The sequence below is a fragment of the Strix uralensis genome, chromosome 5, assembly GCF_047716275.1.
Source record: "Strix uralensis isolate ZFMK-TIS-50842 chromosome 5, bStrUra1, whole genome shotgun sequence".
Lineage (NCBI taxonomy): Eukaryota > Metazoa > Chordata > Aves > Strigiformes > Strigidae > Strix > Strix uralensis.
In genome coordinates, this window is record NC_133976.1 from 43494733 (window position 1) to 43518150 (window position 23418).

The following is a 23418-nucleotide window of genomic DNA, read 5'->3' on the forward strand; positions in this document are numbered from 1 at the left end:
AACTTTAAATGTACAGGGGAGCTCCCCTTTTGCTCTCATTCCAAATGATAACGGACTTAAAGCTGAAGTATCTCCCAAAACCTAAATTACACTAAATACTCATTTCAGGAGCACTGATTATCTCCAAAAAGTAACATGCTGCTCCAGACAACAAAGTTACCAGCAAAAAGCTTGTTTTCTCTTCGGCCGGCGGCTGCCTGCCTCAGAGCAGCGGTCCCGGGAAGCCCGCCGGTCCCTGCCTGAAGGGGCCGGGGCCCTGTAAGGCCGGGCTATCCGGCTGGCGCGGGCACTGGCCGGCTGTGGGCAGGCGGGTGGGCAACCGGGCAGAGCAGCACACAGCTCTCCTCTGGAGATCCGGCGAAACAGCCCTAGGCCTCCCGGCGGCCGCCCCGCCCCGTCGTGCCGTGCCAGCTACCTGCCAGCGGCGGCCCTCTGCTTTGACATCCCCCCGCAGACTCATCCTCAGGCCGCCGCCGGGGCTCCAAGGCCCGTTAGCATCCGCTGCGCCGCCGCCCGGCGCTCCCAGCGGAGGCGTCTCCCCGGCACCGCCCTTCCCCAAGCCGTCGGGGAGCGACCGGGCTCCGGCAGCGAGCGGCGGAGGCGCCGGGGGGAGCGGCGGCCGCGGGCACTCCCCGCGCCCCCTCAGCGGGGCCCGCGCCCGCCCCTCGGCTGCGCGCCCTCCACCGCCGGGGGCGCCAGGGGCGCGGCGCGCGCGCGCGCGCGGGGCGGGAGGAGCGGCGGGGGGCGCGCATTACCCGGCATGCAGCGGGCGGCGGGCTCGTACCAAGATGGCGGCGCCTCTGGAGGAGTACGAGAAAGAAGCGGGTTGCGTCCCCATCCTGCACCCGGAGGTGAGGGCACCCCGCTGGGCGGCGGCGGCGCGGGGGCTCGGGGCGCGGTCGGGACGCGGTGCCCGCCGCGGGAGGTGGGGTGAGGGGCGAGGTGCGCCGCCGCCTCCCGCTGCCGGCCTGGGTGTGCGCGGCGGCGGCGGGCCGGGGTGGGCAGGGCCGGGCCGGGCTGGGCTAGGCAGGGCTGGGCCGGGCTGGGTTGGGCCGGGCCGGGCCGTGGCGTGGAGGCGGTCGGGTGGGAGGAGGATGCTGGTGCTGGTGCCGGTGGTGGGGAGGAGGGCAGGGTCTGCCGCGGGCCCTCCTGTGGCGTCCTCCCCGGCGGCGGCGGTCCCGCCCGGCACTGGGCTGGGGGGTGAGGTGGGCGGTGGGGCCCCGCCTGCCCCCCGGCCCGCCGCGACCCAGCCGCTCCTCCGCGGGCAGAGCCGCGCCGGGGTGGTGCCGCGGCACCGGCGTCACTGAGCAGCAGCAGCGCTCGGTGCCCCGCCGGGCTCGGCGCCCGCCCCCGCCCCCCCAGGGCGGGCTGCGGCCCGGCAGCCCGGCGGGAAGCGGTTCGGAGGAGGAATAAATGTTTTCTTGTATGCTGTGTTGGCACCGGCCTGCGGGTCGGGCCTGGTCCGGTCCAGCCCAGCCCGGTGCTCCCTGGGCGGCGTGGGGTTTATTTTGAAAGCAAACGGTCTGTCTTTTCCAATGTGTTGCCCAGGCGGTGGGAGGAATGTTTACAGGTAACATGTAGAGGTCGTTTCGTGTCATACTTTTACTCTTCTTTTGTGCCACCCACTTTTGTCAACAGTATGCATGCATGTTAGAGGGCTAGTATGTTTTCAAATGTATTTTATACCGTTTAGAAAATCTTTCACCTGTGGACTTGTCATCTGATACATTAAGGATTGTAAGAATTGATTTCTCAGCCTACGGAAAAGATTAGTGCATATGCCAGGCTCCAGTTTTTGCAAAACAGATGGCACTCTTTTTCCTTAAACAACATCTTAAAGACACTTTCAGTCTTCTTGATGACTTGAAGAGGCTCTATAGGCCTCTATATGTGATTGTGTATCCTACCCACTCTTCTCTGCTTCTCCAGACTGTGCTCACTTGTGACTTTAAAATAGACCCGTCTTTTCTGAAGGTTAAATAGCAAAACAATGCATCCCAATAAGTGTCCCAATTTTTCTTGTTGTTTTGTTTTTCTTTTTTGAGTGGTGTGTCAAGACTGATGCTACATGTTTCTTCAGACTAACTGGAGAATTACGCTCATTTGCAGTGTCTGATGTTTTTCAGAAGCGACAGAAATTTTCAGTAACGATCCAGACTGTTGGACGTTGATGTTCTTTGAAAGAAAATATTCTTAACTTGTGGAAACTTTAGATGGGCAGTCTAAAACTATGAAATGGAATAAAAAGCTTCTACAGGCTGTTACAAAACCATTGTGTTCTTCAGATTGAACATTATTATTTGGTAAATTAACTTTGAGTAATTACTATATGGTGAACAAAAATGTCTCAATTTAAATTGATGATTTTCACTAGTTAAGCAAGCTGGTAGAACTTTATACTGTTCTTCTGGTGTATAAAGTTGAATGTGTAGAGAAGATGGGGAAGGAAGTGAATATATATCGTGTGCTGTAGCACCAAGCCGAATATTTTAATGTGCAATAAATATCATTTGTCTAACTAGTCTTAAGGGTTTTTTTAATTTGATTTTTTTGGAAATGCTGAGTGTCTGACTATGTCTTATTCTCACAGGGTAGTATTTACGTGGATTTCAGTGGGTGTTCCCTTAGTCCTTAAAATCCCTTTGTGGAGACAAGCTTTAAAAGAGAAGGATGTTTTTAATGTTGCTGGTGAGACTGGCTGTTAAAAGAGCATTTCTGGAGTTGCTGTTAAAAGCTTGAGGATTCTGTACCGTAGCAGAGTTGTATTGTCACAGACCTGCCCACTGAACAATGTAGTACACTTGTGTTCAGTCATTTTTGAAGCTCAGGGGCCTTAATACTCAGCGATTTCTACTTTTTAAGAAAATAGCATCATATCCTTATATAAGTAGTGACATTGGAGCATATAATTAGTTTTTACATTTGTATATGTATAAAACTGATGCTTTTTATAGGACAGTCAAAATCTTTCCTGGTTTCTTATGTTCCATACTACTGTTATCTGTGTAATGCTTCACTATGTCATTTCTTCCCTATGAGGGTGGTGAGACACTGGAGCAGGTTGTCCAGAGAGGTTGTGGCTGCCCCCTCCCTGGCAGTGTTCAAGGCCAGGCTGGACGGGGCTTTGAGCGACCTGGTCTAGTGGAAGGTGTCCCTGCCCGTGGCAGGGGGGTTGCAACTAGATGATCTTTAAGGTCCCTTCCAACCGAAACCACTCTATGATTCTATGCATCTTTTCCAGCTGTTTTTTTCTGTGCGCTTTTTCTTTTTTTTAATAAAATGATGCTTTCACTTCTTACTGTCTTTGTTTTGGCTAATTTGGATTACTTTAAAAGTTTTTTTGAGGGGCTTTTTTGGAAGGGATGTGGGGTTTTTTTATATGGGCTCTATGGCTTTGTGTTTTGCCGTGAGATATTATGAACACAGTATTAATGTTGGAGAAAGGGTGGTCTTGGGAATAGTGAAAAATTAATTAAATACGGAGTGCTGGAAGATCTGTTTATTCATTTGTTAAAGGCTCAGCTTAAAGCGATTTGAGTAATTTTGGTAAGAAGAGGTAGAAGCATGGCTGAAAATGTGAATGCTCTAGGAAATTGATGATGAGACTGCTTTTGGTGGGTTTTGTGGGGTGTCTTGTTGACTGAGTTCACGGGCCTCCCTTCCTTCCACATGAAAGCAAGCTGAACTTATATAATAGACTCCTGTTTTAAAGTATATTGATTCTTTCTTCTTACCACAAGTTCAGCTCAGTATGACAGTGTAGATCCCAGTGTTTTCTACTAGCATTGTTGTAAGATTATTAGTGGAGCAGCAAAGCATATAAATATCATTTTAGTGGTGAAGAACAACAAGTGACATCAGTTGCTCATGTAATACTTAGAATGATCTTATAATGTGTGATAAATTGATGGAGAACTGCTGGCTAACTGGTCTATCTTGGAAATAGTTGCTAGAGAGAATTATTCTTGAATGTCATTATTCCTGAAAGTCTTAGAGGAGTTACTCTACTAGACTTGAGATTTGTTTCCATGAATTATTTGGAAGTAATAACAAAATTGGCATTAATAAAACTTGCAGATGAACAAGATGAATAGGTACTAAGTGGGAAGGACCCAGCAACTGTATAAAATGATCCAGAATTCATGTTAAGTTATGCTAGTAAAACAAAGTGCACTTTAGTGGAGCCATATTTGAAGTAATGTATTGAAGATAAGGAACAGAGGCATGGGATTGTATCTGCAAATTTATTGATTGCTAGAATATAAATATGAACAAGCAGTTCAGCAGAAGCTCCCAGTATAATGCTTTAATTAAAAAACAAGTAATATATTCCTTGATTTATTTTTTTAAAGGTGGTGTCCTGATTAGGAACAAGGAGATGACTTTTGGCTGAGCATGTGGTAATACTAATGATGAAGTTTTGTCTTTAAAAGTCACTGTTAAACAATGAAGAGTGTGGAAGAGAGTTAAGAATTATTTTAATAATGCCTTACAGTGAAAGGCTTGAAAAAAACCTGTTCACATTTATTAGGAACAGTGAAAAGCACCTTCTTGCCCCCTGTAAACACTTTCTTACTGAGATGCAGTGCTTTATTCCGTTTATATTTAACAAGATCCAGTGGCTGGAAAGTGAAGTTGAATGGGATCAAGTTGAAAGGCACAAGTGGTAAATGGTGAGGGTAAGTAATCATTGTAACAAAGAAAGGAAGGTGGTGGTGGATCATCCAGCTCCTGATGTTTTCGTCTTGAGTATGGGTGTCTTTCTAGAGACCAAATGCAAGCTTTTGAATTCTGCACGTGGATAACTGGGTGGTGTTTCAAATCCACAAATAGAGAGGAGTGTAGACTCTGTTGGGGTGAGTGATTCTGTGAGTGGTGTACCACCTCTTTCATATAAGTGAATTCTTCAGCAGGATTGTGAAGTGCACGAATGACCAGAGAGAGGAAGTCCTGTGGGTGTAGATCTCAGTGTGGACATGGCATTGGCTGCCCTACGGCGCGATATAGTAGCTCCTGTATAAGAGATGCAGATCCCCCTAGGGTGGCACAGTAATGCCGGACTGAGTAGTCTCTTTGAGTTTGTTTCCTTCTCCCAGTGTTCAGGTTTCTGGTGACAGTTACAATGGCAAGCTCTGCTTCCATTTATACAGTGTAGCCCTAGTATGGGAATGCTACTCATACTGTTTGTACTTGTTATCCTTTGGCTGAATGATTTTAATAGGCATCCTGGCTTTAAATTCCTTGGATCTTCTAAACAAGACCAACTTCCTGACTGTTCTGTGGCAGGTGATGGTGGGCTTGGATGTTTTATTTTGAAATCCAAGAATTGGGGGATATTTAGGAAACGATCTTGTTTGTATTGCTCCTTTTTGTTTGGAAAATATTCTTGGTGTGTGGCCTAATATGGCCTGAACTGCCAAAGGTGTTTCAGCTGTTCAGGGCTGCATCTCTTCCTAAATGGTAAGAACTGTTACTGGGGAGGACTATCTATTTCGTTACTGCTATGTAGTGCATTCACCAGTGTCGTTAGGTTGTGTGGGATATGTTTGAGAGAAATGGAAGTTATTGGTTATTACAGATCTCTTTTGGCTTTAGAAGGATTCTGGCTGTGAAAGTTGGGGGGGTTTTTGGCTTACTCTGAAGTCAGAAAAATCTTCCTGCAAATTTTGAAGAAAATTTTAAGAGTTACGGACTCTGGCAGGATTTATCCCAGCTGGAAGCCTTCATTTTTATCTTTAGCTTCTCTCCCTGTGGTTCAATTTGTAACTACCTGGGAAGTTAGAAGCATAATATTTCCATGTATTCTTTGGTGGCAGTGTGAAGAAAATACGTAAATTTACTGTAGATAGCTTTGGCTCCAATATCTTCTGTTAAAACTATCAGCAAAAGGCCTGATTTTGCAGCCTGATTACAAACCCTGTGGGATTATGTTGATACTGTTGGGGTTGTATTGTGGTGCAGATTGTTCTTAATTGTCTGGAGTACAGGATTTACTCTGTAGTTTAGTCAGGATCACTCCGGGGACTAAGCTTACATTTCTGAGCTCATTCAGAGATCAGTTATTGTTTATTGCTTTACTTAAAAAGGAGGATGAAACAATGAAGTCTCAGACAAATTAGCCTGCTTAATATTGAAGGTTGAGTCTTGCCTTGCGTATCATGGTTAGCTTCGTAGTTTGAGGCCAGAGGAGACTGCAGATCTAATCCAACCTTCTAAGGCAGGCAGTGAGGGTTTTTTAATGAACTAATTCTTTTTATGGGTAAAAGTAAAGTAAGCAAGAAAATAAACAAAATCCTACAGTAACAGATAATATTGTATAGCTGGGAAAGTTGCCCCCAGATTTAATTAGCCTGTTTATGACTTAAACCTGTTTGTAGTCTGAATTTAATTTGTTTCTGTTCATTACATCTTGAGATCTATCTATCCAAATACAGGTCTGTCTGTATTTATTTAATATGCTGATGATTATCAGATCCCTACACTGTTGTTAGGGTCTGCAGTCTTACTGACCCTTTTGAGTCTCTCATTGAGACACATTCTTCATTCTTTCAGTGTTTTCATGGCATTGCTCCGAGTGCAATAGCTGCTGTAGTAGTGACCTTGAGAACTGTTCTAGTATTCTCACCAGGGCCAGCTGCGGTAGTAAAGCAACTTCCACATTCTTACTTGGCATTCCCCGTATGTATAGACCATTGTACTGGTCTTGTTGGGAACTGCATCACACTGGAAGCTTTTGCCCAGATGATTGCCTACCTCCAAGTCTTTTCAGTGCTTTCTGGATAGTTTCTAGGATGGGTCTTCAGTTTAGATATGGCTTTGCTTTTATTGGTATTGAAAACACCTTAATCTGTCCTGTCCCAATCTTCCCCAAGTAATATGAGCTATATTGTATCAGAAACAGTATTATTTATCCCCATTTCTCCCCTCAGTATATAACATACCTCCTAACTGTTGTTTACTCTTAGGTTGCAGACAACCATGAAATAGGGTGGGGTCAAAAAACAAGCTCTGTTTAGTGTCCTCTCAATAGTATTTTCATATTGACACTCCCCTGAGGTTTTAAAAATGTGAGCTACTGAAAAGAGCAAGAGAGGGTTTTTTTGGCCAACATAGTCCTTAACTATGACAGTATGTAGAATAGCCACAGAATGAATCTTAAGAATAAAGCTTGTTCAGCTCTAGTTTTTAATACATGTACGATAGACCACAGTAACTTTCTTATATTCTACTTTCCTAATCAAAATATCAGATGCTACTAAATCAAACACTTGGGCTATTAACAGTGTTTGACCGTTACTACTACTTTATCAACTGAAAGTGCTGGGTTTATGCTTCTGTGAAGCCATGGTACTTAGCATTACTAGTCTTTGCTTTTTTGTTAATTCTATATCAAACCTTGAAAAGCCAGCAATAACTTCAAATGGTAATTATCTATAACCCATGTTATCTTTTATCCAGATCACCGGAGTTTCTTCAGGCTTAATGAAAAACAGTATTTACATCTTTTGGACTATATGGTTGACCTAAACAACCTGTACTTTAAAGAAGTTTAATTATATTTGTTGTTATATTCAAAAGCATTTTATCATGGCAACAAGATATTTAAATTTTCTGGCTTTTTCCTCAGCTGTTTTTGTTCTGCATTTATTGAACGTTTTCAGATTTTGTGGTTTTGTGTTCTTATTGACAGTTCTATCATGCTTATGTTGTAATCTTGATAACTTTTGTCCCCTTCTTTTGTTGTTAAGATGCTGCCTGCCCTTTCAGGGATAGGGATGTCTTGTGTCCTTTTGCTTGCCTTTCAGTTTTCTGTATTTTTCTGATCTGTCACGCTCATTGTCAATGCTTCTCTTGCCATTTTTACAAGATTTTTTTTTGCAGTTGTTCTCGCTTCCCTTGTAAACTATGCAGTTTTTCACCACTCTAGGCTTCTTCTCAGTGGTAACATTGTTCTCAGGCATCTAGTAAAACACTTAAAATAGATTTCAACTATTTACAGTTGTTCTTCTACATATTTTCTTCTGATTTGGGCAATAATTGATTTTCAACCTTCTGAAACAGGCCTTCTTGAAGCATCAGTGATAAATGTCTGGTTTGACCTGAATTTGTGTTGACTCAGTTTGCTGTTACTTGTTAGGCACAGACTTTATTTCTCTTGTATTTCACAAAATTTTAGTCTTTCAACATTTGTTTTTCTGTGTTTACCTGTTTGCTCAGGAAAGTCATGAGACATTATAAATGTGGAAGAGTTACGTTTTTAACTTTGCAGAATCCAATTTATGGAATTAAAGAGGAAAGTGTTTGTTTGCTTGAAAACTGGGTAGTATTGCTGTTGATGCTAACATGTTTAGATGGGAGCAGCCGCAGTAATGGATATTTCAGCATTCACACTGTCCTCTGATGCTTTTCAAAGACAGCATGAGACAAAGATTTGACTTGCATAGCATCTTTATAGTTGAGAGAAACACTGGGGTCTGATGCAAATGAGACTGTAGAACAAAGTTGAAAGCTTTTTCTGAAGTCAGAGGAAGTCTGGCCGAATTGAACCTTCAAGCCTGTCATGCCCAGTACATGGTGTAACATTAGACTACAATTTGTCTTGTGCAGTTTTGAAATCTAGTAATTTCTTTCTATGCTTGTAGGATGCCCTGAGGTCTTTAGAAGTGTTTCCTTGATTGTCTCTGTGAGGGGAGATATTCCCACTATCCTCCATTTTTGGTATGCTGTGGTCAGAGCTTGTAAAGCTGCTGAAGATCAGGGGGAGATGAAGATGACTCAAGAAGGAGGGAGCACAGTAGCAGGAGAAGGGAGGACATCAGAGTGTGCTTTAAAAACACTTGTATTGCTGTCTTTGAAGGATGTGGTTTTGTGACTGGGTTTAAGCTGGTCTAAAGCCATGGTGGAACCCAGACACAATCCCTTACCCTTCCTGGGGTTAGCTCTTGGCAACTGTGTGGCCAGTAGGTGAATTGCGATGCTTCTTGCTTTGCAAGGCTGTGACCTGATCTAACTGGAAACCATTACTGCAATGTTGTGAGAACTGGTAAGAGGTAATGGAGAATGTGCAGCCAGGCCTGTGAGTGTGACCACACCTTCTGATGGCAGGACAGTTGTAGCTTGACTTAAGCTGATTGTGAAACCTACCTTCCAGCTGCACGCATCTGCAAGTAGTGCTTGTCTGGTCCCAGGGGGAACCAATTCAGGGAAATAAACCAGAAAATTCATAATCTACAAAAAAATTGTGAATAACTTTCTGCCAGTCCACTAAACCTACTCATTGTAGGATCAAGTCCACTACAGTACTGACAGAAGAAGGTAGAGGGTGAGCAGGTGTTACCAGTTTGGAAGGTTGCTTTGGACAGAGTGGGACTGTTCTTAACTGTCAGACCATATATTTACTAAGCTGTCTCTCATATGCTGCACAAAACTATCAGCATGACTAGAAACACCTTTCATGCACTTACTGCTTGTGGTAGGTGAACCAGCCTGTGTTCATCGTAAGTGGGAATGAGAGTTTGCTTAGTTGGCTATTGATTTGAAGCTCCCTTTGCTGGTTCAAGGTTGTGGTGGGAATGGTGAATTGAAGTTTTCCATGAGGACTGAGCGCAACTTGTACTAACTTTTTTTCTGTATGCGCCAAGGAGAAAAGAGGGTCCATAGCTGGACTGCTCATTCTGTCATGTGCACTTGCCAGTGCTTTAATTCTTGATTTAAGTTTTTCACTGTTCCTTAGAGATGAGTTAGCTATAAATTTGCTAAGCAGCTTAATTTACATTTGAGTGTGGCTTTGGCAAATACTTGCTGAATAAAGCAGAACCTTCAGTATACTTTTTTGAATATGTGAGGTTACCAGGTTTGAAAATTGAATGAAGAACTTTGATCTTTGAAAAAGAACTTTCAGACTGTCCTTTTCTGGGAATTTTAGAGTGGGTTTGTTTGGTTTTTTTCCCTTTCTCCAAGTAGTTGAAGATCAGGATTGAGCTAGATATATACTTGGGCACATTTTTGAAATTTAGCACTTTAAGAGTGAAATGCATAATTGGTTTTAAATTACTGTCATGATGACTGACTATTAAAGCTAGTTTTCAGGGATTTTTTTTTTATGTTGAGAGGTCTGCAAGCTCATATTCTCTGAGACGTAGACCTGTTTAAATCACTTAGAAAAAAAATACACTTTTATTTCCAAAATCCTGAGATTTTGGCTGAGAACACAGTGCAAAACTCCTTGAAAACAAAGCCAAAAAAGATGTATATGCATGTTAATGTAAGTTGCTGACTAAACCAAAACTTTAAAGTAAGCTTTAAACCATAGTATTTTAAGCTTTAAATTTTTTAACCTTTACAGATGCTAGTAAGTGCAGCTGTTTTAAATAGCACTTGCTGGTGACACTACATGTGCAAATACAAGACCTTCTGAAAAGCCTACTTGTGAATCTGTTGCTTCCTAAAGTATAACACTGTTCAATTTAAGAGCATCTGTAAGTAAATGATTAGGAAGCAGTCTATTGGTTGGGGATACTTGCTTTGAAGAAACAAAACTTAACTTATTACCAGTTGTGCCTTAAATCGCATGATCTTTGACCTCTGCATAGAGTGGCTGGATTAAGGGCTCTAGTTGAGCATCCCTAACTCGTTATGTAAAAAATTAAATCTGTGTTGGAGAGTATGCAGGATTATTCTCTCTGTGTAATGGCTGACTGACTGTTGCTTGTGAGTGGAACTCTGTATCAGCAAAAGGACTACTTTAGCATATTTGAGGCTTTTTTCAATCTATTTCACTGCTTTTTAAAGAAAGCATTTTCAATTTAAAATGTAACTTGCTTTCAAAAACCCCAGGTTATTAGGCACAGATTTTTTTTTTTCATTGTGTATGTATTCTACAGTTGGTTTCTCCAGGGTTTTTCATGAATGCATCTTTTCCATTGGTGTGTCAAGAAACCGTGCAGAAACTTAAGGAGGGAAACCAATTGAACTTCACAGGATGTTGCCAAATGTGAAAAGTAATGGAAAATGGTGACAGAATTGTCATTGAATGGAAGGGGGGGGCGGGTTTTGTCATGTTATTCTGGGTAATTTAGTGCTGTAATAGGGAGCAGGGAGAACCCCAGCATAAATTGTAAGGGTCCGAGTAAGGTGACTCTGATACTATATAAATGTGTTAATGACGTGTTAATATTTTTTTAAAAAAAAGTGGTATTGCACGCTTTTTTTTTTCATGGAGAATGTAATCTGGTTTAGGTGGAAGTTTCCTAGCATGTGTTAGCTAAACTGAAGGTGTATTATACATCATCTCAGCTCAGACAATCTAACAGCTGATAGCTGCTGAAGTCTCTGGCTCCTCAAACTGATGAATCTATACAGCCCTGCAGAACTCTTATTTACTGGCTAGGACTTCATGTGGATATGAGAAGGATCAGTCTGCTTCCACCTGATGACAGTCAACAGTTAGTCAGATTACCTGTTACTGGCTTCCCCCTAATTTTTGCTGCTGTTTCTAGAGAAGAAAAAACTACTCTTATGCCTCTAAAGAATTAAATGTGATTGTCTCTAAAATTAAGCCATGATCACTGTAGCCTCTGCGACTTTCTGTATTGCAGATTTAGGTGAAGGGGTAGGGGCATAAACTTTAGAAGAGGAACTTCCATTAAAAATGTTAGAATAAGTACCAGCAGTATCTTTTTTAAGATTGTGATGAATTGATTTGCTTGTACTTATTTTGTGAGCATTCTTCTATTAATGCTGGTGCATGAGTGGATAGTATTTATATGTACATAAACTAATGTGGGTGTTTAATATGTAAATTACTATAAATAAATGTGTCTGTATAGATTCTTGCACTTCTTAAAAGTAGGAGGAAAGCTGGGTAAGCTTGCTAGAAAGCACTATATGCTAACAAATGAAGAACAGAGAAATTGAACACACCATTATGGGTAAAGGAATTCCTTAATATTAACCTCCAGTAGTCCCCGTTAAACATAACACAGATACATGAGGATTATTTTATTAGCTTCTCTGAAATAGTGGCAGTCACTTCCAATTTTATCATGATTCTTTTAACTGCTGCCAGATATGGAAATAGCGTAGTCATCAACTAAAAAAAGGATATGATTTCTTCTATTTTCATTAAGAAACAAAGGAAATAGTATGCAATATTTTTTGGAAGGTAGTGCTTTTATTTCTACATCTTTATTTTAGAACTTGTTAGTATTTTTTTCTTTAAGTGTCAATTATTTTGGTCACCAGCCAGAATTTGAGTGTCTGACTTTGATCATGGTATTGCTTCCTTGCAGCAATATTGCATAATGTTAAAGGAAAAGCAGTCCTAGCCATCTGTTAATGCCTACCAGAGCCATGTGTAGCAGCTGTAAGCAGCAGTATTTTCCTCCCTCCCTTATGTCCAAGCAGGCGTATTGACCTATTCATATCCTCCTGCTATATATAATTGTGAATTATGAAATTGCTATCTCAGAATAATTCAGTCTTGGTCATCTTATTCTTTCATGTGTAACTTCTGAGTTTTTTTTTCTACAAATACTGTTCTCAGAATTCTCCTTAAGCTTATTTCATTTTGGCTTTTTATTGGAAAAAATTGAATACTGAGAGAAAATGAGCATAAATTTAGTTGCACATTTGTTTGAGAAGAATTGATTGGGAATGCTGGTATTGTTAGTGCTCATTCTTGGGACCTGTGCTTACTTTTTTGCCATCTGCCCTGCACTTTTTCCTTTTTCCCTTGGAGTTATTTTTCATTTTTTGCTTTACCTTCTGTTTCTCCATCTTATTGGTCCTGTTTTCCAGAGGAGGTTCCCTTTTCTCCTCTACTGTGTTTCTTTTTTCCAAAACACCTTTTTTCCTTTAGCCTTATTCTCACTCTTTTGAGTTTTTTCCTACCCTGCATCTGTGCAAGCAATCTGCACAAGCAATCTGCACATTTTGTGACTAATGAGTAATGACAAACTAGTCACAGATGCATATGAGTGATTAGGGCACTGTCAAAGGATAGTCACTGAAGTGGGAAGCTCGTCTAGTAGGAGTGACCTGTGGTAGTAATTGGGGAACCAAATTTGATTTTCGTAAATAAGTAAAATCTGTCTCTCTTGCAACCTTCTAAGCCAACCAACTCTACCAGTTTCTAGAATTAGCATCATTTTCTTCATCCTGTCAGCCTGACTTCCTTGAATATTTAAAAGCTGGAGTATGTTTTTCCGTGATTACTTAGTCAAATTAACAATTGGAAGCTGCCAAAATGTTCTTGCTACCTTGTCTTTACTTGCTTTCCCTCCACTGGTGGCTCTGGAGGCTGTCTTTTCACATGAGAAACAGATTCAACTTGCTGTCCTAGTAAAAGAATCAGGTTTTTCTTTCATGTTTAATTTTTTTTTTCCCCTCTAATGAATTGAGTGGGCTCAGTCACTGTGACCACAGTTCCAAGTACCAAAGCTAGCTTGAGTTAGGCAGCAGGAGCACAGAGCCAAGAGCAGTGGGGGAGAATGGGCAGAGAAATGACCTTTCTCTTTTAGGAATGGTAAACTGCTAATTTGGCTCAAGTCACACTTGGAAGTGGCTCCTTGAAAAATGATGAAGCAAGCAGAGATTTAGTGTTTGCAACCTGCTTATTGTAAATCAGTGAAATCAGGCCTCTGCTCTACTACCTTCTAGTTAGTTTTCCTGACTTTCAGCTGGGGAGAAGCCATTGTCAGTAGAGATCAAAATATCAAAAAATAAATGCCTTTGGATTTCAGTTAGTTTTTAATCTTTGAATTAGCTGTTAGTAGTTTTTAACAGTAGATCATAATTGTAAAATTAAGTCTTCCTGGAATAAATATTTTCATCATAAAGGAAAAATATTTTAATACTAAGGAGTACCGTTGTATATGTTCTAGGCTCAAAGTGTTACTTCATTATCGATGTCATATATTTAAAAAAATCATAGTAGTTTAAATAATTTTAACTTTTCTTAAAATTTGTATGAGGGTGTATGAATTTAGAGGAGATTCATTCTTTCCTGTTTTAGGTGAGAACTTAAAAGCCAAATGGTGACAGTAAAACTGACAATTCACAAAGTTCTGTAAAAGGCAGGATGTAAACATGATATAAATCATTATTTTTATCTCTTTTTTTAATGCTTATTCCTGTTCTTTTAATAATGGTGGGCAAGTGATCTAGATCAATATAGGATTTTTAAGCAGAACTGCCTGTTCTGTCCAACAGGTTGGAGGAAGTAATCTGTGTTTTGTGTGTTTTAATCTTCTGTTAAAATCTGAAAATAGATGCTGTCTGAAGGTCATACTTATGATTTCTTTCTCGCCTAGCTGCTGATGCAGAATGACCAACATAGGGAAGATTCACCCCTGATGTATAAGACCACCGTAGTCAGTCCTACCAGGACTGAACAGGACGTGCGATGCCTAGGCATGGGCAGCTTTGTTCAGGTAGCCTGCTGCTGATTTAGAGCCATGCCTACACCTATTATGGCAGTATTTGATGGCTGTGGCTGTGCTGAAGCCATTATATTGGGTAGCAATGCATATAGAGAGAAATTGTGTTTAAAATCCACAGTCTTTTAAATTGCGATGCTAAACATGAAAAAATTTAAACCTTGCCAGAAAAGCTGGTAGAAAGGTTAAGTGTTTGCTAGTTCTTTAGCTTTGGTATGGTTCTAAGCCATGTCTTTTACAAAGTTTATAATGGGTGAATATATGCAAATGTGTTTGTGTATGTGGTGGGGTTTTTGGTAGCAGGGGAGGGGGCTACAGAGGTGGCTCCTGTGAGAAGCTTCTTAAAGCTCCCCCAGCTCCAAGTCAGACCTGTCTCTGGCCAAGGCTGGGACAATTAGCAATGGTGGCTGTGCCTCTGTGGTAAGGTATTTAAAAAGGGGAACCTGGAGAGGAGGAATGGGAGTTGTGAGGAAGAGTTGTGAAGGAGCCACCTTTGCAAACATCAAGGTCAGTGGAAGAAAAGGGGCTGGGGGGGGGGGGGGGGGGGGGGCGAGGGCGAGGTGAGCCAGGACAGAGACCCCCCTGCAGCCCATGGGGGGAGGGCAGGCTGTCCCTCTGCAGCCCATGGAGGTCCATGGTAGAGCAGATGCTGACCTGCAGCCCATGGAGGACCCCATGCCAGAGCAGGTGGCTGTGCCTGCTGTTGAAATTGTTGCTGGGAGAACTGCAGCCCATGGGAGGGACCCAGGCTGGAGCATCTTGGGAAGAGCTGCAGCCTGTGGGAAGCATTCATGTTGGAGAAAGTTCCTGGAAGACTGTCTCCTGTGGGAGGGCCCTCATGCTGGAGCAGGAGAAGTGTGAGGAGTCCTCCCTCTGAGGAGGAAGGAGCGGTGGAACTGACCATAACCTCATCCCCTGCCCGCTCCCCTGCACTGCTGGGCGAGACGAGGTAGAGATATTGGGAGCAAAGCTGAGCCTGGGAAGAAGGGAGGAGGGGAAGGTGTTTTTAAGATGTGTTAATGCTTTTCACTGTCCTGCTCTGTTCTGATCGCTAAATTGGTGGTGGTATTCAAATTAATCTGATGCTGATTTTTTTCGATGTCTGTCTTTTGCCTGTGACCATAATGGGTGAGTCATCCCGTCAGTCCTTATCTTGATTTCCAAACCTTTTGCTTTATTTTCTCCTTCCCATTCCTGAAGGGGAAGGGGTGAGTGAGCAGCTGTGTGGTGCTCAGTTGCCCTCTGGGCTCAAACCACAACACATGTATAGGCTTATGAGGAGTTTCGGTGTCTCTACAAGTTCTATTAAGTGACTGAGTTGAAATCCTTGCTTATGTTGCTTTGCTTTTTCACTTTTAAATGTTGGGTTGTCTTAGGGCTGACTGACTCCTTGTTGCAAACGTAATGGTTTAAGTATACTGTTGCAGTCCTTGAGAGGGAGGAATTACCCAAGTGGCTTTTGAAGATCTTGTCTGCTTTCAGGTTGTGTTTGCAACAATGTAGTATAGTCAACTGAAACAATCACCATGCTCCGGTTTTCTCATTCATACTTTCCAAATAACTACAGAGACACATGGTGGAATTTGACCACTGGCTGGATAGATACGAAGAAGAACTTATGTTTATTCTCTTATCATTTGAGCAACAGATGCTTCAGAAAACATTTGTCCATATTTTATATTAGAAATTGCAGAACTTTTTTTTCTTTAAAAAGGACATAATTGGAACTTCATTGTGAGTTTTAAGAGGTTTTTGGGTTTCAGTGCTGTGCATTGAATAACTAAGAAGAGCTTTGCACTTCAGTTTGAAGTGACTGTAATGATAAGACTAAATACATGTCAGGCATAAGGTTGTACTAGTTTGAAGTAATTTGAAATCCGCTTGTTTCTGGTTTTTTTCCATTGGTGTATATATATTCTTTGTAAAAGCAGAGTTAGCTAGCAGTTGAGTTCTGTTGACTAAGTACTGGTATTTCACAAGCCATGACATCTGGGAAGCTTAATCATGTTGAATACAACATGTTTAGTTTCCTGCAAAGTGGATGTTTAGTCAAACTAGTAGGCTTCATAAGCAGAGACGTAAATAACCAAATTGTTCTCTAAAATGCCTAAGGCTGATAGGGACTACAAAATCAGAAGCTGAAGGTTCAAGGAAAGTGTTTGTTAGCTGTGTTCGGTAGACTCTGAGACAACACCGTGAGTGGAAATCTGGTTTGGATTCACTTGTAGGTCTTATAATGGTCTCCTGCTTCATGCTATCAGTTGATTTCCTGTTTACTGGTAACTTGCCCAGCTAAAATGCTGTAGACCCATATTAGATTCTCTTAATGTTAGTCTTCCGTTATTTCTTTCTAAATCATTATTTCTAGAATAACTAGGAGAAATTACTTTTCTGCATTTATAATACTGTGCCCTAACCCTGCATGGGATTTTCAGAACCCTGAATAAAAATTTTAGGAATGAAGAGGCTCTCTCTTGTTCCTAGCTGCTGCCTTACCTCTCTTATATTTTTCCTTGTCAGCTGAGCATAGTGTGTAACAGCATTGTTTGCAGTGACTTGGTCCAAATCACCTATCACTGGGTGAAGCAAATGTTACTGTGTCCTGGTTTCGGCCAGGATAGAGTTAACTTTCACAGAATCATTCAGGTTGGAAAAGACCCCTGGGATCATCGAGTCCAACCATCAGCCCTACTCTACAAAGTTCTCCCCTACACCATATCCCCCAACATCTCATCTAAACGACCCTTAAACACATCCAGGGATGGTGACTCCACCACCTCCCTTGGAAGCCTATTCCACTGTCTGACCACTCTTTCTGGGAAAAATTTTTTCCTAATGTCCAGTCTGAACCTCCCCTGTTGCAGTTTAAAGCCGTTCCCTTTTGTTCTGTCACTAATCACCTGTGAGAAGAGACCAGCACCAACCTCTCTACAGTGTCCTTTCAGGTAGCTGTAGAGAGTGATGAGGTCTCCCCTCAGCCTTCTCTTCCTCAAAACTAAACAGTCCCAGCTCCTTCAATCGCTCCTCATAGGATTTGTTCTCCAGGCCCTTCACCAGCTTCGTTGCCCTCCTCTGCACTCGCTCCAGCACCTCGATATGTCTCTTGTATTAAGGTGCCCAAAACTGGACACCACTGGACACACTGGTGAGGTGTGGCCTCACCAGTGCAGAGTACAGGGGCACTATCACCTCCCTACTTCTGCTGGTCACGCTATTTCTAATACAAGCCAGGATGCCGTTGGCTTTCTTGGCCACCTGGGCACACTGCCCAGGGCTGAGAGGGAGCACAGCTAGAGGGTCGGGTCCCGATTGATCATTGGGACATTCCATATCACGTGATGTCATGCTCAGTATATAGGCGGACGTGTGCGCTCTCACGTGTGCTGTTTTTGGTTTCCGGGTCGGCGTGGTGTGTACCTGTTGCCATGCTCAGTAAGCCACTGCTGCATTTTACCCGTTTTGGACTTACTATTGTTACTGTTGTTTTGTTACTATTAGTAAATTTTTTTTATTCGACCTACAGATTTCTTCTTTTGTTCCTCCCGTATTTCACCGGGGAGGGGGGAGGTGAACAGCTGGCCATGTGGCGATTGGCTGCCGGCTGAGTTCAAACCACAACCTACTGTGATTCACAAAATACACATTCTCTTTTATTTTGATTCCTGGCAGCTTGTTGGCTTGGGAACTCAAAAGTTACTCTGCAGATCAGTTGTGAGCTAGGCACTTGCAATGCCAGGTGAGAGTTACATCCTGTAGAATAGCACTGATCGTAGCCAGCATGCTACTGCGGCCAACATGCAACTGTCAAGTTGCATAGATAAAAAAGTGGTAAATTTTGACTCTTAAGCTTTGGAATCTGTGTCCAGGCTGCAGAGATCTGACTGTATTGGGTGAGGATTCAGATTTGATATGCTTTCTTGGAATTTGTCTTAAGCGGTTTAATTCCAAAATGAGCTGTATTTACATCTTCTTTTCAGGCAAATCTGAAGTCATCCTTTTTCCACAGGCTGTGGTTAGAAGACTCTGTTATATGATATTGGAGGCTTTGATGTTCATATACCTTTCAGGATTTTAGGGATTGTTTCAACTGTTTTTAAATATAAAATATAAACTCAATTCTTTTAGTAAATCGGGAAACATAGGGTTCACTTTATATTTGTTGTGAGTCTTTATATTAAAGTATTGTAACTGTTGATATATATACTGGGGGAAAAGAGGGAGAGAACTGTTTCTTGCTTGTTCATTTTGTGTCAGGTAGTCATATTTGCCATCACCTCAAATCTAACTTTTTAATCACTTTGGCTATTTTGCATTAATACAACAAAAACTAAAAGTTTCAGCATAAAAAGAGTAGTTCAGAGATGCTCTCAGTACAAAAGGAGATTTAAAATTACATTTTTAAAAAAAGTTAAGGGTACTGTCATTACCTTCAAGTCCTTAGTAAAAGTAGTAGATAAGCTGTAGGGGAATCTTAGGAATATCATCTGTCACTTTTTTTGAATTTACATGGTTAATAGTTAATACTTAAGATTTTGCTATATTCCCATAAACCTTTTTGTGAAAGCATTATTATCATAAGGCTGTGGTTTCATGGTCACTTTAGACTGACATAAATTTACACTGCTTGTAAATGAATGGCTCTCTTGACTGGCTAGTACAGGCTCAAGGGAACAGAAGCCTGGTTTGTGTGCTTGAAGTGGTCAGGAAAATGCAGTTTAAGAGAAATAGTGTTCCCTGGTAAATTAACATCTGTCTGAAAAATAACCCAAGTTTCTCAGTTAGCTTTTAATAGTGGTTAAATAACCAGAAGAGAGACTTCTTCCCTTCCAGTAGCTGTGGAAGGCTAAGAAATACTCTGAACTACTATCTGCTCATCAAGATGCTCTAGGACAGAGAATTTCTTTTGTTCTGGACTCTGCTACTTGACTTACCCTTTAGATTTTCAGGGTCTGAGCATTACAATTTGATATGTAAAATCCTGCTGCAATTGTGTGGTGTACAGAGAGGTGAACAGAGATGGTATAAATCCTGCTTTTTTTCTAATATGACGGAAGAGGGAAAATCACATGGGAAAAAATAATGAATTTAGCCTTCTCTTATGTTTGGTGGTTTTTGGTTTTTTTTTTTTTTTTTGAAATGTCCTCTGGTATCTTTCCAGCATTTTTACTCCAGATGACACTCTGGCTTTTTTAGCTGGGGAAAAAAAGGTTTGGTTAAACTGCTGGCTTCTTCAATTACAAAGTGAAGTTATGTTTCTGGATAGTAAGAGAATTGGTTGTATGTGTGATTTGGATGACAGCAGATGCCCTGCTACAGTTTTAAGATGCTCTCTCCTGTAGAGATGGCAACAGAGCAGCAACCTTCCTGCTGGGCTGGCAATGCTTAATTGTTTTATCTAGTTAGTTTTTCAGGCTTAGTAAGAAAAATTGAATGCCACAAAATAACATTGTGGTCAAGAAAATATGTACTCTGATCATTTAGGTACTGTGTGAAATTGAAAACTTTATTTTTCAGAAGAAATGTCTGTGCATAAGAATAAATCTATTTTGAAAATGAAGACTTGCTGCGCTAGTTCTCAGTGTGTTACTATGTTCTGGTTTTAAAGCTCTAAACACTTGATTTTCTTGGTGTATAAAATGCCATAAATGTTCTAACTATAAATTACTATATTAATTTAGTACAGTTTAGTAATACAAAATATACTTAATGCATTAGAATATCTTTTAATTTGATTTTTTTTTCCTGTGTGAAACAGGTACATTGTATGTAACAAATACTAACATGATCAACTGAAGTTCTTCGGTTTTGAGATTAATACTGAGAGTTTTGGGATTTGCAACTATACTACTTTATTCATAGTTTACTCTGAGGTTATAACTGGTATAAGTTTTGAGACTTCTGCTTAAGTGGCCCTTCAGTATGTTGAAATCTGGAAAAAGATATTTAAAATGTGGTTTTCAGACTTAAGTCTTTTTTTACCTTTCTAAAAGGGATAGATAATGCATGTAATAATTTTAGGGTAGAAATATCTTTAAAATAATAAGAAAAATTTGTAATAACTGATTTGATTACCAGCATCCAGTTAATCTATTGTGTTTATACAGCTGAGTAAACTCCAGGCTGAGAAAACCAAGGGCGGTTTACTTGTCTGCATGCAAGCTCAGTACCTAACCTCCCATTGCAGTCGATAGAGAGCTGCCTAATGTTGTCATGGGAAGCTAGAAAACACCTAGCCACAACTGGACACAGTAAGAAGTTACTCTGGTTGTGACCAGCAGCTCCTTTGCAGAAATTAGTGCACAACTGAGAGAATGTGAGAAATGGGGAGCCCTGCTCATCTTGGCAATAGGAAGACTCCCTAGTCCTAATATGTGTCTTAGTCACTTAAGCTAGCAGGGCAACGTGTGCCTCTTTGGAGAGAAGGTGGTGGGAATTTGTGACTGCAAATCCTTGTTAAGGTTAGGTGTATTATATCATTATTGCCTTGACTCAGGGTATCTTTATTTCAAAAAAATAAAAATCTGTCTAGTATAATAATGAAAAAGATGATCACTCATTTTAATAACTAAGTGGAAGTTGGAATCTTAATTAAACACCTTTCATAAGGTGTTTAAAAGTGCTTCCATGTATAGATTAAAGAAACAAAATTTCTGCTCATGAAACTGTGTTGGGGAAAACTGAGTAAAAGTAAATAATATATTTCTAAAAATGCACTTCAGTTGATTATTAAACTTTCAGGGAGCTTGCTTTTTTTTGCTACACTGTTGCAGTTCTCATGCATTTTTTTTATGTAGCTATGCTGAATTGCACAGTTGATAAACAGAGGCAATCAGTGATGGTATTTGTAACAAATGGAAAATTGTCTACAAGCTGTATAAAATTCATCGTTCAATTTCAGCTTGCTGAGCTGACTGTCACATGCATGCAGTTTGTAAAGAAAAATGGTATGTTGCTGCCCTAGTGATCTGTCAATACAGTGTTTTAATATAAATTCCACCAAGGGAAGCATTGAGGGTTGAAGTGTTGCCCTTCATCGAAAGAATTAGGTTTGTAGGGAGCTGTATCTGGTGGAGAACATGTCATGGTAATGCCATTTATTTGAGACCCATAGGTTAAACATACACAGATCACTTCTGAAGCTGCAACTGAAGTTGAAGAATCAATAAAGTATCAGTAGGTTCTTGTCCTTGGTATTAATGATGCCCAATTATTTATTTTCTAGAAGGTATTTGCTATGCTATTTGAAGTATAAGGTTTGTTTGTAGCAGCAGAGTGAGACACTCTCAGTTTATGGCCTATAGCTTTTTTTTAGTTATGCTATGTTGCATTTATAAAAACAAACAAAAGAATCCGTCCAAAACAAAAAAAAAAATGCTGTTACTTTTTGTTAACATTCTGTGAAAACACCCCAGCATAGGATTTGGCAGAACTCTATTACAAGTGGTGTTTTCTGGAGGGTGTTTGAAATCTATACTAGGGAATATGGCAGCCCGCTTTGCAAAATGTAGATATGTGGCCAGTCAGCTTACCACCCTCAGATTTAGGTAGCTTTATAGTACACTGAACTTGGGTACTGGTTTTAGTTTTACTTATAGATTTTTTTATTTTTTTTTTCTCTGAGAAACTTGAGTAATGCTGACTTTGGTGTTCTAATGGCAAGTGTGTCTTTTTTAGGAAATAAAGCCCCAAAGCCATTACAACCATGGATATAGTGAATCTCTTGGACGGAAAAGCCACATGGATGATTACAGCACTTGGGACATTGTCAAAGCCACACAGTAAGTTTATTTTTGAGTGTTAGCTTTGTTTGTGTCTGTATTAGTTAAAAAATAGTAAAATAGATTTTTTTTTTTTACTTGTATAAAGTGGAAGGTGAACTGTATTTGTAGATACAGTAGTGGAAGATTTCAGAAATTAACTCTACCAAATTACTGTTACGACAAATTTATGAGCATTGTATGAAAATATGTGGGAGGAATTATGGTAAGCTGTCAATACAGGTGGTTGCTGGACATGCTGTTGGAAGAGAACATACAGTCAGTTTTCTTCCTGGTGGTACTGATGTTTATTTTCTGTAGGTGATGATTAAGAGGTAAGTGGGCAACACTGATACGCAAACACAAGGGTTTACTTTATAGGTTAGAAGGAATGTGTATCTACCTTCTTTCATTGTCTGATTCTGCAGTTTCAGTGCTGCTATGAAATTAAGTTTATTGCCAAAAAAGGATTGTAGGAGTAAACTGTGTGCAAATTTAATAATTGCATTCTTAATGCAGATGAATTATATAAATTTGTCTTCTACACAGTCCTGTACTACATACTAACTCACAAGACTTTCTGAAGAATTGTCATGACACTACTTTTCAGCTTGCTATCATTTACCATTCAGAAACCACCACTGCTGTCACTTTTCTTCAGTGAGCTAAGAAAGTTTTGTAAGATTTTTGTTTTTCTTGTTAATTTGAATGCTTAAACTATTATGTATCTTGCTGAGCTATTTTTCTTTTTAAAAGAAAATTTTTCTTTCCTTTTTTTCCTAAAAGGCATCTCTTCCAACTGAAAGCAGCTTTGCGGCTCTGCATGTGACACAGGCCCCACTTTAGGTTTAGGAAGTATGTGCTTTCCTTCACTTTTGTTTTGAGTTGTGAGGAGTTTAACTTCCTGAAATAGATGTTGGCTGACTCTGCATTTGTTGCTCTAAATACTTAAATAGTATGTTGTGGTTTAAGCCCAGAGGGTAGCTGAGCCTGACGCAGCTGCTTGCTCACCCCTTCTCCCTCAGGACTGGCAAAGAGAAAATAAAGCAAAAGACTCGGGAATTGAGATAAGGGCAGGGATGAATGATTCACCCATTACAGTTGCAGGCAAAAGACAGACTCGTTAGGGGGAGGGGGAAAAAAGAACATCAGTTTAATTCAGACACTAACAACACCACCACTTAACAGACAGAATAGGACAGTGAGAAGCATTACCATATCTT

General features: G+C 40.8%; 1 protein-coding gene across 3 annotated transcripts in view; it reads left to right on the forward strand.

The window, feature by feature from the left end:
* The first annotated feature begins 732 nt into the window (after nt 1-732).
* Nucleotides 733-23418, forward strand: part of ZDHHC17 (zDHHC palmitoyltransferase 17) — an 80891-nt gene continuing 58205 nt past the window's right edge. For all 3 annotated transcript variants that reach the window (XR_012629221.1, XM_074870630.1, XM_074870631.1), the window contains exons 1-2: nt 733-851; nt 22113-22216. Coding sequence is in view for 2 of the 3 variants with exons in the window: in XM_074870630.1 (XP_074726731.1) it covers nt 789-851; nt 22113-22216 (167 nt within the window). In the remaining variant the exon portion in view is untranslated. The remainder of the gene's footprint in view (nt 852-22112; nt 22217-23418) is intronic.